Source organism: Rhinolophus ferrumequinum, chromosome 25 (genome assembly GCF_004115265.2).
Source record: "Rhinolophus ferrumequinum isolate MPI-CBG mRhiFer1 chromosome 25, mRhiFer1_v1.p, whole genome shotgun sequence".
In the NCBI taxonomy this organism is placed as follows: Eukaryota; Metazoa; Chordata; class Mammalia; order Chiroptera; family Rhinolophidae; genus Rhinolophus; species Rhinolophus ferrumequinum.
Window position 1 is genome coordinate 4,896,025 of NC_046308.1, and position 14,651 is coordinate 4,910,675.

Consider the following 14,651-nt stretch of genomic DNA (forward strand, 5'->3'; position numbering starts at 1 on the left):
TTGGTTTGCTGATCTGTAACATGGGGTGATGATCATATCAGCACATCACTCACAGGGTTTTTGTGAGAATTAATGAGGTTACATAACACAGCACCTGGCACAGAGCAAACTGTTGATATATGGTAGCTACTATTTTTTAACTAAAAAAAAAAAAAAAAAAAAAAATGGTTCCATCCAGTTCAGCGGCACACATTCAAGCGACAATAAGATACATAGGGCCGGCTGGGCCGGCTGGGGTGGCTCAGGTGGTTGGAGCGCCGTGCTCCTAATGCTGAGGTCGCCGGTTCGATTCCCACATGGGCCAGTGAGCTGCACCCTCTACAGCTAAGATTGTGAACAATGGCTCTCCCTGGAGCTGGGCTGCAGTGAGCAGCCAGAGGTTGGCATGAGCTGCCGCCGGCTGCTGTGTGCTGCCAGGAGTGGCCGGTGGCCAGCGTGAGTGGCCGGCAGCCGGCGAGAGCTGCTGTGGGCCGACCTGTGACCAACTGCCTCAGTCCGGGGGAGCGCAAGGCTCATAAAAAAAGCGGGAACAAAAAGATACGTGGGCATGGAGGTTCAAGTTAATTGTGGAAGTCAGAGATTTTAAGTGGTTTCCACAAAACTCAGTGGAATCACTGCCTCAGCTCAACTGCCTCAGCTCACTGCCTTAGCCATTGAAATGACTCATTGTAACAAGTTTCTGTACAACTCATGCACTAGTAAGAAAAATAAATAAATACATAAATAAGGGACACACATAAGACAAAACACGCCCACAATGCAGTGGGAAGAAGGGAAATTCCATAGCAGGCACCAGAATCTAGGGGCAGGGTGTGTGTGTTGAGGGGGGAGCCAGAATTTATATTCTGCCTAAGTATATCTGAACTTTGGTTTAGAATCATACTCAGAAGGAGAAGACCTGGAAGGAAGTCTGAAGGTCATCTAATTCCTCAGTTTACACATGAGGGAGTTAGGGGTTAAAAGGCTTCACGGATCCAGAACAAGCTCCCAGCCTCTCCAGTTTTTCTCTTTTCTCAAATGTAACAATATTTATTGTTCTGCTTTTCTAATGTTATCCAGAACTATTGTTTTAAAAAGAAACCAAATATTGTAAACTTTAGAAAGGGAGGGTCCCTGGCCAATGTTAGCTCCCAGAAAGAACTCTCGTTAATAATCGGTTTTTCTGACTTTTAGTTAATGGACCTTTAGGATTACTTTATAAAGTTCATTGGCAAGTCTACATTCATCCCAGAAGGAAACATAATATTCATGAGCAGCAAGGACCCAAAACAAATACCAGTCATTTCACTAGAGCCTTAAGACACCCACGTAATGTGACCTCAATCCAGGGCGGCCTTATAGACGAGGCAATCGCATCATAAGAGGTAGAGTGTGTGACGGTGAGCGACAGACTTTGAAACCAGTGCCAGATCCACTCGCAAGCTCTGCTCTTATTAGCTCCATCGCCTTCCATATATGACCGACCTCGCTGAGCTTCACTTTCCTCATTTTGAAATCTGAATCACTCCTAGTCCCTCCCTCACGGACCGCAGTCAGGGTAAAACAAGATACCGTCGTTAAAGCACTGAGTGTGGGGTCTGACACACAGGAAGCTCCCTGGGACGTAGCTGCCAACATCGCCTTCATCATCAAATATGTCTGGTTCCCATGGCAGTCGAATATTCGATCATCCTGACTAATCTACTGTCAAGAGTTTACAAACCTCTAGTAGCGAACCTGGGTGTGCAACTGAAGAAACAAATTTCCTATTTCTAACTCAAAGTAGAAGCAACACAATTTGGCAACCTCTAGCAAAAGCATGAATTCAATAGACTCAAATATCACAGGGTAGAACTGTTCTGTAGGATTACACCCAATTATCCTGAAAGCAAAGAAATGATGCGTGAAATGGTGACCTGCTGGGAGGCAGAGTTCGAAGTCCTCGTAGGTCCTCTCCTCTGAGTTTAATTTTCCAAAAATGGGGCTTTTAAAATATCACATACTTAGTGGGGGAGTTTGTGGTGGGAGAAACAGAGGGTGTACAGAAAATCTCTGCACTTTCTGCTCAATTTGGCTGTAAATCTAAAACTGCTCTAAAAAACAAAGGTTATTAATTTTTTTAAAATCATGTACTTAAACATAAGTCACTAGAGCATGGAAACATATCAACATCTAACACAAACAAACAAAAACCCCAACTTATTGTAACATACCACTGGCAATGCAAACTGGGTTCAAGTTTTCGGACATCTTATGAAATTTTATGCTGCTCTCAAGTTGCTTTTTTTCTTTCTTTCCCTCACTAGAGATTAATTGCAGTTCTGGTGTGGAAAAGCAAGCCACATTTGTACAGAGAAGATGGCATGGGAACAAATGCAACACACTCTCCTCATAAAATAGACAATTGCTATCTCTCGGCCTTTCCAAAAGAAATAACATGCTTGCTGTTTCCTAAATCATATGCACGCTAGTATTTCCTACTCGTTCTTAATATTTCTGGAAAACCATGCTGTTTAGCACAGTAAGTTATTCTTTATTGGATCGGCTGTTTTGCTCACTATGTAAGCCAACCACATGGCAATGAATTAACTTTCCAACATGAAGGACTCTGCATACGTGGGACGCCCTCCACCTTTCAGTAATTCACACATGACAGTCGGCTTGCCTAAACTTATCCTTCACGTTTAGAAAATTTTGCGGGTTCCTGTCTGGCCAGGGGATTTTTATTACTTGTTTATGCAAACAGCAGGTTGCATAAGAGCCTTGCTGGCTTCTTCTTTTTTTTTTTTTTTTTTTTGCGATTTCGTAGTTTCCTGGTAACCATTCAGTCATCTGTTTCAACACCCTGACATGACATAAAGGCGGACACTGAACCACACGTTCGCCACACAGACACACACCTCTTTCCTTGAGCATTCACTAGGTGAGGTGCTCCTGGGGCCCCGTGCGATCCACTCATGAACGTGTACCACCAGCAGACTCATTTTCTGGAGATTCACAACAAGAACTGCTGTGTGTTCCGGGACCAATTCATCGCCAACGTCTTGCCGCCGGTGTTGGTGCTGGAGTTCGTGTTTGGGCTTCTGGGCAATGGCTTTGCCCTGTGGATTTTCTGCTTCCACCTCAAGTCCTGGAAATCCAGCCGGATTTTCCTGTTCAACTTGACCGTGGCTGACTTTCTCCTGATCATCTGCCTGCCGTTCCTGACGGACAACTATGTGAGAAAGTGGGACTGGAAGTTCGGGGACATCCCTTGCCGGCTGATGCTCTTCATGCTGGCCATGAATCGCCAAGGCAGTATCATCTTCCTCACCGTGGTGGCCGTGGACAGGTATTTCCGGGTGGTCCACCCGCACCACGCTCTGAACAAGATCTCCAATCGAACGGCGGTCATCGTCTCCTGCCTCCTGTGGGCCCTCACTATCGGCCTGACAGTTCACCTCCTGTACAACAAGATGATGATCCGGAATCACGATGCCAATTTGTGCAGCAGCTTTTCCATCTGTCATACCTTCAGGTGGCACGATGCTATGTTCCTCCTGGAGTTCTTCCTGCCCCTGGGTATCATCCTGTTCTGCACGGTCAGGATCGTCTGGAGCCTGCGGCAGAGACAAATGGACAGGCACGCCAAGATCAAGAAGGCCATCAACTTCATTATGGTGGTGGCCGTGGTATTCGTCATATGCTTCCTGCCCAGTGTGGCTGTGCGCATGCGTATTTTCTGGCTCCTGCACACTATGGGGACGAAGAACTGTGACATTTATCGCTCGGTTGACCTGGCGTTTTTCATCACCCTCAGCTTCACCTATATGAACAGCATGCTGGACCCTTTGGTGTACTACTTCTCCAGCCCATCTTTCCCCAACTTCTTCTCCACCTTGATCAACCGCTGCCTCCGGAAGAAGAAGATGCCGGAGGGGCTAGATAATAACCGGAGCACAAGCGTGGAGCTCACGGGGGATCTGACTGTGAGCAGGAGTGTTCCAGGGGCTTTAATGGCCAACCCCAGTGAGCCATGGAGCCCCTCGTATTTGACTCCAGCCTCTCGTTAAAACCACCACGCCAAGAAGGGAGATTGTCACCAAAAACCAAGATCTCTGGAGAAACAGTTGGTCTGGAGCACACAGTAATATCACTAGACTCGGCCTGAGGTTTCCTGGGACTTCCAGATTCAGAGAATCCGATTTAGAGAAGTGGTGCAGCAGAGTGGGCCGCTTGGTTGCAGATTGTCACACAAAAATCTTGGAGGAATGGAGAATCAAGTTTCTATGCATCTGAAACTTCCACTCCGTCTCAGACACTTGCAGAACTGAAGATGGCAAAACCGTCCACGTTTCTGCCAAGCAGAGCTGGAGCCAGAGCTATCCACCGGTACCTGTGTGATTCATGGGCCTCTTTCCTTCACCTGCCTGAGCCTCGGATGATTCTCAGCTCCTGGGGCCATGCCGCGCCTGTTCGCAGCTCCAGCTGGGAAAAGCAGAGCTAAGTGACTGGAGGGGAGTTATTGTTAATTGGAGGGAGCCCTGGCATCATTATATCAGCCAGTAGATCACCTGGGTTCCGTGGGATCGATTCATCGTTTAGCCAAGTGTTAGCAGGAACGGACTAGACAAAGAGACTCATAACCTTTGGTGAGTGGCCGAGTTTCCAGTGCTGGTAAGAAGGCAATCAGTCCCGAGAGGTACTGAGCCAAACAAGCAGTGTTGCTAAGGGAAAGGAAATGGCATTTGTGCCCCAACCTGTAACTAATCCATTCCTCTCTTGTTGACACTAATTTGACAGTTGAACAGTTAAAAAGGCTTCAGGGAAAAGAGCTGCTTCCCATCTGTGTTTGCTTTCATTATTAAAAGGGACATGCTGCCCAGTGGTTAAGGAAGAGGCTTCCTCCCGCTTCATTTGCCCGTGTTTCTGTACTTAATAAAAAAAGTCTACCAGTTCAATAAACTTTGATATGAGACATACAGTCTGGTGTTGCATGTGTCTGGGTGACAGTTCACAGAAAGGGACTTCTTACTTAAGCAGGGACCTTTATGGGTTGTGAACTGTGTCCTGGTAGACAAATGCCGTCTACTGTCAAGTAAGAAACGACGCGGGCGCTGAGCGGCCACACAAGACAGTTAAGTAAAAACTCCATATGCATTGGGACCAGGATGGGACAAATAAAACACATTTAATTCAGAAGGGTAGTTCCAGACAGGATTACAAGAGCACTTTCCATTTTATTTAGAGTTCGGTGAATACTGCTATTACTATTTGTATATTTAAAAAGGAATCAGGTCAGACTGGGATTTTTGCACAGAGGGAGAAAGAAAGAACTTCCTATGGAATAGTTTCAGTTCCCAGCTCCAGGAAGGAAAGGAGATGTACTGGTTTGAGTCTGTGATCGGTCCAAGTTTCTGTTATGCTTTCATTTCCAGCTTCTGTCACTCCTTAACTCTTGAGCAAGATGAGGCTTGCTTTGACATTCTGACTTAGATGCAGATGAAAAATGTAGATATTCAGACTCCTAGTCCCAGCTGAATGGCAGTCAATGAAGGAAGGTAGGACAGTTCTGAATTTCTTACATGTTTTCAGAGGACTTTGCTTATCTGGTTCTCCAATCAATTCCTAGAGGTAGAAAGTTAAAAGCAGAGATCACCAACTTCAAAGGAAGAGGAGGAAGAGATGAGCTCAGAGGAAAGGAGGGATTCCCCAGTCTCCGACAGCATTGAGTCAGCAGGGAGCCCGGCTGTGAAATTCCAATCTATTCAGAACCAGAGACTCACATTCATTCATTTGTTCAAGCATTCCATCAGCTTTTGTGAATTAAGCACCAGCTAGGTGCTGGACTTTCCTCTGGGGGTGGTTGGTGGAACTAGAACAATGGACAAGGTGCCCAAGCCGCTCTTCTCCAAAAAGTCACATTCAAAGTGAGGAGGCAGACAGAAGAGTATACGAATGAATGGAAAGGGAACTTGGGGTAGCTATGGGTATCCGGAAGACAGCAAAGTAGGGAGACAGGCTACAAAGGGAGTGGGTCTGGGATACCTAGGAAGGTGTCTATGAGGAAGTGACCTTGAGGTGAGCCATGAATGACTAGACAGAGCAAACAATATGAAAATCCAGAGGCATGGCGTCCTAGGCAGACGGAATGGTACGTGCAAAGGCCCTGAGGTGAGTTTGGTGTGTGTGGGCCTATTCGTTTCCTAGGGCAGCCTTGACAGAGTACCACAGACTTGGCAGCTTAAAACAGCAAAAATATATTCTCTCTCAGTTCTGGAGACCAGAGGTCCAAAGCAAGGTTTTAGCAGGATTGGTTCCTTCTGGAGGCTCTGATGTGTCATGGCTGCTCGCTCGCGGATTGTGAAAGTATTCATGAGGCAGGTAGAGTCACAGAAGGAAGATTTATTAAAGTAAGAGGAGGGTTGGTTGGACAGAGTCTGCTGGAGACTATTGCTTCGAAGTTTTTGTTTCATCTGAAGTCTTATATTTTCCAACCAGGATGTAAATTGCTTCAGCCTGTTTTGGGATCTTCGATTGAGTTCAGCTTTGTCTGTTGGGGTGGGGGTGGGGGGGGGGAAGGTGGGGTTAAACTGGTTATCAACCTTTGCATATGTTATGTAAATTTAAGTTGAGCCAGGAGTTAATCCCATATAGATGCAAAAACCTCTCCCAAATCCCTAGGACAGGCATGCAAGGCTGAAGTATATAGAGCCATTAAAACTGGGATGCACAGTAAAAGTATAGTAAACAGAGTCATTAAGGTGTAGTGGAAAGATGGCAAAGAAAAGGAAAAAAAACGCTTTCAAAAAGTCTCAAATTAAATTACACTTGTTAAATCGAATTCTACCAGAGGTCCAAATCTCAAAATAGAACATTTAGTATCACAGTTACAATATACCGCCCCATTCGTCTTACTGTGAGGGATCTGTCCTATGCCTTTCCCCCAGCTTCTGGTGGCTGTTGACAATTCGTGGCATGTCTTGGCTGGAAGATGCATCATTGCTCCAGGGTCTGTGTCATCTCCTTTTCTGTCTCCTATAAGCAAGGACACTTGCCACTGGATTTAGGGTCCACCCTCATCCAGCATGGTCTTACCTTGAGATCTTTACCTTAATTACATCTACAAAGACCCTTGCTCCAAATAAGGTCATATTCTGAGATCCTGGCAGGTGGACCTGCCTTTCCATGTCCAGTTCTCCTCACTACCGTGAACTTCGTGAGAAGTACCTTTTCGCACCGGTGCAACTCACTACAATGAGGAACAGAGGAGAGGCCAGTGTGGTTCGGTACAATGAGTGTGCGGTCTGCTACGTGGTGAGGTAAAGAACCTGTTGTGCAAAAATAATGAAAGACAAGAGAAAAAAATAGATCACATCATGTTAAATGAAAAAAATAGTTTTGAAACAGAATATGATCTCAATTCTCTTTTAAAACCTGTGCATCTGTGTGTATATGTGTGGAACGATAGATGAGAACACAAACCAAGGCTGTGACGTGGATGCTACCTGGGTGGTGGCATTACAGGTGATTTTCCTTTTCCTTTCTATACTTCTTATTTTTAAATTGTCGGTGGTGAACTGTGTTACTATTGTAATTATTTGTAAAGGCATATTGTTTTAAAAATTAAATCACCTTCAATTATATGCCTATAAAATAAGAGTACCCCCATCGTCCTTGATCTTCAACGATACTTTTTAAGAGAGTAGTCTCCTAAACACGTCTGTTTCCCTGTGCAAGGGAACACCAACATTAATTTAAAATGGGAGCAAGCCATATTATTCTGGGCTAAACCAATGGTGTGTTCTACTCAGTGCAGAGTGTGTGTGTGTGTGTGTGTGTGTGTATGTGCACACACGCAAGTGTATGTATGTATATCTATGTGTCTGTATATTGAAAGGGGCTCTTGTATGCATCTATTTTCCACTACTTCCTCTTATTTTGGAGAGTACCAGCTCTCGGAGTTGTGCGTTCCATGAGTTTACTCCCTACAGAGTAAAAAGTAGGGCTTCCTTCTAGCCGCCCCCAAACAATCTCTTCCAGGCTTCAAGAGATGACCCCCTAGGTCTAGAACCTTAAAATTGGGGGCACAAAATTGTTTCTGATTTTATGAACTCCCTTACCTTTTCACATTTATTAGCCTATTCACCCCACAATGCCTTACTTGAAGTGAGGGGCTATAACTGCACCTAGTATTTTAGTCCTCAACATGACTTTGGGTTTAATTTTCAAAATACTTCCCGAGTCTGATCTGCTGATCTGTTGGCCTTCCTGCTCACAGCAAGCGGCTGCCTTCACAGATGGTCCATGAGGCCCAGCGAACCCCTTTCTTCCCCCCACTTTGTTTCTGTGATCAGAATTTAGCTGAAGAATTGGTTTTCTGCAATACCTTGGGCTGTGGTGGCATTTGGTGTCACCAGGTACTAGAAGTCACTAAGTACTGGAAATTGACCATTTGCCTATAAAACAGGCCATCTTTTTGTTCCCCCATCTTTTCGTTCAAAGCGTGACTTTTTCAAATTGGAACTGAAATTTTGATGAAATTCTTTGTGATGGTTGTCGCTGGGCTGCTTCTGTTACTGGCAAACTTCCTGAGAAGGAAAAAAATTTTCCCCCCTCATTGTAATGAGAAGATGCCTTTTTATAATTGTTTAACTCAAGGTCCTAATGGATGCAAACAACTGAAACCAAGTTCAAATTAGCTTAAGCAAAAAAATTAAAAATATAAAGAGAGGCATGATGCTGGAAAGATGGTGGCATACCTCACAGAAATGAAGAGAGAATTAAACCAGGCTGGGGCAGCTGCAGGAGACGAGCTCATGGCCCCTCATCCCAGGTCTTAACCATGAATGTGACTCAACACATCACTTGTCTGTCTCAGGTCAAATTCCCACATGAGAGAATCTAATTGATTTCAAACCACCCGTTCTAAAATGATCATGAAGACAACAGTCACACAGCAGCTGGGTAAAGGGTATTTTTAAACTATTGTTTGTGTAAAAACATGCTGTGTGCCAGGTGTCCCTCAGATAACATTTCAGATCACCTTGTGTTTTTCACTCATTTAAACAGCATGGAAGTCTGGGCTTTTAGCAGAGTCCATCTCAATTCTCTTGTTTCCAAAATTTCTGCCGTGTAATAAAACTGCGGTCCCAAGAGAAGAGAGAGGTAATCAGTCAACCTTCAGGAAGCAATTCAGCTCACACTGCCCCAAACCCATTCAGATAGAGAGCTGAAGAGGTGAGTCCTAGAGCCTCTCTGAAGGCCTTCTGGAGAATGAATGTCTTTGATATTTTTTATATTGCTTAATAAACTCAGAAGAAATACTGTTTAGCAGGCTTAGCTGTGGTGAGTACCTGGCCATGAAGTTCTATTCATTAAGTTTTGTGTCTTTATGACGAATGAAACACGACTATTTTGCAACCAGTGCTACATTTTCCTTAGGCACCCTCCTCTGTCTCTTCTGGGAGATGGGGTTTGCATGCGGCGTTACCAACATCAGGCCTGATGGATAATCCCCAACCCACCACGGCCCTGTCAGATGAAAGACAAGTGCTTCGAGGCTCTGAATATTGATATACCAGGTGCCCTGGCTACACCCAGAGAGGGATCTACAACCACCAATAGATATTGGGAACAGGACATAACATTCCCAATGTCACTGAAAGAAGAAAACAAACTGACTTACGATGTCATCAGGTTGAAAAACAGTGGGTTTCTCTTCAGCATGCTCACAAAATACCCCTCCTTTGGGATACGATGCTTTAGTAGAAAAATGGCATCGATGATCCATTTTTGGTTTTGGTTAAGTAATATGGACCAAAGATAGACCCCCAATCAAGAGATGCCACACTCACCATCATCATTTGATCCCTGCCAATTTCTAGATCTAAGATTTGCTCTGTGCTCTGTCAGCCACTGTGCTAACTAAATGTTTTATGTAGACGATCTCATTTCATTCTTTCAATAACTTCACAGGGTTTTAAAAGGTGCTATGTCCATTTCACAGATACGGAACTGAGGCCCAGAGTCTGAATAATTGGCCCAGGTCATACAACCTGTAAGTGATGGACCAAAGGGAACAAAGGCAGGCAATCTAACTCCAGTGTTTTTGCCTCTGAAGTTCTGAAAACATGCAAAGTGAGACATGAGCAATGTGAACTGAAAAAAAGTAAGGTGACTACCCTGACTCATTTGGTGGTCAATATTTCTGGAGCTTTCCAGGCTGCTCAACCACTAGGCCCTCAGACGCGTCCCTGGTCCAGGCTGAGACCAAGTACTTAGGGTGTTGGCATTGCACCCTGTACCTAGAGGACACTCTCTAAATATGCTACCCTTCTCCTAAGCTAACTGGTGACTGATCCCTTTCTTCCTGGTTGAAGATTCTTCTTGGGAGTCTATCTTGTCTTTCTAAAGACAAGATACCATCTCACAAGGAAGCAGGTTAGGGATGTTCATTGCAACACTGTTCGTAATAGTGAAAAACGGAAAACATTCTAAGTGATCCCTAGGATAGATACACAGCGATACAGGCACCCCATAGAATACTACTGGGGGTGCCAAAAGAATGTATACACATGACTTGTATTCATCTTTTGTTATCAGTATATATCGAGTATTACTATTTTAATAGCTTTTCTCCTTTCTTAAAATGTGTATACATTTTTTTGGCACCTTCTGTATATATGAAGAAGAGTGAACTTGTATCAACAGGACTGAATCTTGAGCGTAATACCTAGAGCAAAGAGCAAGTTGCCAAAAGATACATGCAATTTGATAACACTTATGTCAGTGTTTAAATAACAATCTATGTAACTTTACTAACACTTGTCACTCCAATAAACTTTAATGTAAAAAAATAAAATAAAATAATAAATAAATAAATAAATAAATAAAAACAAATAAATAAATAATAAAACTGTTAAAAACAAACAAACAAGATAACATACGGTTTTGGGAAGCATCACCATGTAATAAAACAAAAGTCACAGATGAGAAGAATGCACAGTAACTGCAGAATCCCCATTACTTCTGGAGAGGGAGGGAGGGAGGGATGTTCGGTGGAAGGGAGACCTCAACTGTATCTGCAATGCTTTTACTTCATCTGAAAAGAAGGGTCTGCAAAGGAGTGAATGGTTCCACAGGACTTGGTGTGTCCATGCCGTAGAATGCTCAGCAAAAAGGAGCAGACCACGAAGCACACAACACACAACCTGGATGGGTCCCAAGGGTGTTATGCTGACTGGGGAGAAAAGGCCAATCTTGAAAAGTTATATACCGTATGATGCCATTTATGGAACATTCTTGAAGTGATAGAATTATAAAGAATAGAATAGATGAATGGTCGTTAGGAGTTATGGTGGGGGGTAGGTGTGGGATAGCATGAGGGTGTTTCTTTAGGGTGAGAACCCCCTGTATCTTGAATGTGGTGGTGTTTATACAAGTCTATATATGTACTAAAATGTCGTAGAATTATAATGGACATACAAGGACAAGAAGGAGGGGGGAGGAGAGGAAGGGAAGAAAGAAAGAAAGAAGAAAGAAGAAAGGAAAAAGAAGACATGGACAAAGTGGTGAAATCCAGGAGATGTCTGTAGACCAGGTAATTTTACTGTGCAAATGTCGACTTTCTGGCTTTGATAATCGACTGCAGGTAAGTAAGATGCCACCGTTGGGTGAAGCTGGGACCTCACTGTATTGTTTTTGCAAATTTGTGGGTCTATAATTCATTCAAAATGAAAAGACAAAAAATAAAAATGTCCCTAAGTAAACATGACCAACTATTAACTGGTTAAAGATGAGTGGCACAAACATGTGTGTTTTAGGAAGTTGTGTTCTTTATGAGCACGAGGGCGTTTACACACACGCACGCACAGTCACAGGACAGGACTGGGGGACATAAACTACCACCTTCTCTGTTTGAGACCGCATCTCACCAGATTCAGCTTCTCCTCCATTTTCTTTTGCATCGTCTCCCCAAATACTCACAGACGTGATTTACCTTTATGTTTTAAAGATTTTATGACCAGCCACTTGGGAAACTGATCAAAGGTAACAACAATAACAACAAAAAGCCCCACAAAAAACTCTTACAAAATGATCATGGAAAACATTACACTAAATGAAAGAAGCCAGGCACAAAAGGCCACATATTATCTGATTCCATGTGTATGAAATGTCCAGAGCAGGTAAATCCATAGAGACAGAAGGTAGATTGGTGGCTGCCAGAGGCTGGGGGGTGGGGAATGAGGAGTGACAGCTATGGGTATGGAGTTTCCTTTTGGGGTGATGAATGGAACGAGACAGAGTGGTGGTTGTATGATACTGTGAATGTACTAAATTGTTAAAATGGTTAATTTTACATTATGTGAATTTCACCTAATTTTAAAAACAACTCTTGCAAAACAGAATCCGTAGAGTAATTGTCCCTTGTCTCTAGCTGGTCCTCCCGCCCATCACCTGCTCTCCTCTGTCTCCAACCCTCTCCTGCATCAGACAAGACCCCTGCCCCAGAGACAGTGGTCTGAGGACGGAGTCAGGATGGGATATCAGGTACGAACCAGTGCTTGCTGTGATTTCTGGCAATCTCTAGACTGGGTTATCCTCTTACAAATGTTTCCCTCACTTTTACAATCCCTTGGAGCAAGACATGGAGCCAGGGTGTCTGTTATGGGCTGAATTGTGTCCCCCCCCACCCCAAATTCCTGTGCTGAGATCCTAGCACCTCAGAATGTGACTGTATTTGGGGATAAAGCCTTTGAAGAGGTAATTAAGTTAAAATACGTTTTTAAGGTGGGTGTCTTTATAAGAAGAGGAGATTAAGACACAGAAACACACAGAAGGATGACCATGTGATGACACAACAAAGCGAGGAGAGAGGCCTCAGGGGGAACCAACCCTGCTGACATCTTGGTCTTGGACTTCTGGCCTCCAGAACTGTGAGAGACTGAATTTCAGTCTGTGATACTTTCGTCCAGCAGCCCTAGAAGGCTCAGGCAGTGTCTGACCATCTTCCTTATATGCCTCAGCCAGCCAGTGGTTTTAGAGCTCGGCTGGAATGCCATGTTTATTTAAAACCACTTATCACCTATACATCTGAATAGAACTTCACATAAAGCCTGCTGTGCTGCACAGCAGAGAAATTCAACTTTAGAAAAAGGAAAAGAATAACACAAAGGGCAGGTTGACTTTTCAAAGGCAAACATTGTCCAACTGCTTCTTCTCTCTCCCCACCTACCATTTGTTTAATGATGGAAGCCAATTTCAAAATTCATTAAAACGCATATTATAAAAAAAACTGAATGAAGGGGGAAAAATTAGGTTGCTCTCTAGAGTCCCCATAGAGGCTGACACTTCAGTCATGATTTAAAAAAAAAAAGAAAAAAAAAAAAAATATATATATATATATATATATATATATATATATATATATATATATATATATAAACAAAACTATTATAGTCAATTCAGGAAAAAAATACTTCCTTCATATTTTCACCTACTGTTATTATGTCTAACAAAAAAATATTCCCATGAAGCTCTTAAGAATTACGTTTCTAAAACAAAAATTGACTTGTGCCTTTTTTCCTACCTCAAAAACCTTCAGTTATCAACAGAATAAAGGTCAAACTCATCATGGCCCTTCACTGCCAGGCTACATGGTGCCAACATGGTATGGCAGAGGCAAAAGAGAATGGACTTTGGATTCAGACATTCCTGGGATAAAATTTCAGCTTTTCTCATTGGCGGGGTGCCAGAGACATAAAGAATGAAAGAGGCCTAGGATCCTTCCAGCTTTTGAAGCTCCTGATATATTTTTTTCATGAGCTATAATTCACATACTATGAAATTCATTTTTTTAAAAACTTTAATTTATTTAAGTGTGTTCTTCCAGGACCCATTATCTCCAAGTCAGGTCATTGTTTCAATCTAGTTGTGAAGGGCACAGCTCACAGTGGCCCATGTGGGGATCGAACCAGCAACCCTGGTGCTCTGAGCATCGCACGCTAACTAACTGAACTAACAGGCTGCCCCTTCATTTTTTTTGCAGGGGCACTGATTTTACTGGATATCTTGTGCTATACACTCTTCTATTCAGGAAACTTTCCTTCAGACACATGTCTAGAAGCCCTGAGAAGAACAGGATAGGCCTAACACAAATGTGAACTTTCACCAATGTCCTTCATGTCTTTCCCACCTCGGGTTAAGCCAACACTTCCCCTCGCATCCTGACTGCCCAGTGATCTGTCTTTTATTACTGACAAGGTGAAATAAAAATGGGATCTGGGAGAACTACCCAACTGGCCTGAGAGACCCCCCAAGAGAGATGGTCCCACTGATTCTGGCAGCCACAGACAGGTGTCTGGTGTACGGCCGAGGTTATTTGGTCAGGAGTTGGCTCCAGACATAGACTGGATTCCCAGCCACCCAAGCGATTTTTCGAGAAAACCATGCATCTCCCCAAGGACTCCACCATCAAGCCCTAACCACAATTCAGCCAAGGACAACTACAAAAAACAGATACACTTGGTCTTAGCTAAAAGGCCAAGAAACAATAAATTAACCCTTTTAATGTGTACAATTCAGTTGTTTTTAGTATGTGAGTATTCACCAGCTTCTGCAACCATTGCCACTATTTAATTCCAGAATTTTCTCATCACCCTCCAAAAGTAATCCATATCCATTAGCAGTTC

The 14,651-nt window shown here is 43.5% G+C and overlaps 1 protein-coding gene across 1 annotated transcript; it reads left to right on the forward strand.

Moving 5' to 3' along the window:
* Positions 1 to 2,835: 2,835 nt before the first annotated feature.
* Positions 2,836 to 4,929, forward strand: HCAR2 (hydroxycarboxylic acid receptor 2). Its single transcript, XM_033097193.1, has one exon. It carries the CDS (start codon positions 2,937 to 2,939, stop codon positions 4,029 to 4,031), a length of 1,095 nt encoding a protein of 364 aa, XP_032953084.1. The 5' UTR covers positions 2,836 to 2,936; the 3' UTR covers positions 4,032 to 4,929.
* Positions 4,930 to 14,651: the final 9,722 nt, after the last annotated feature.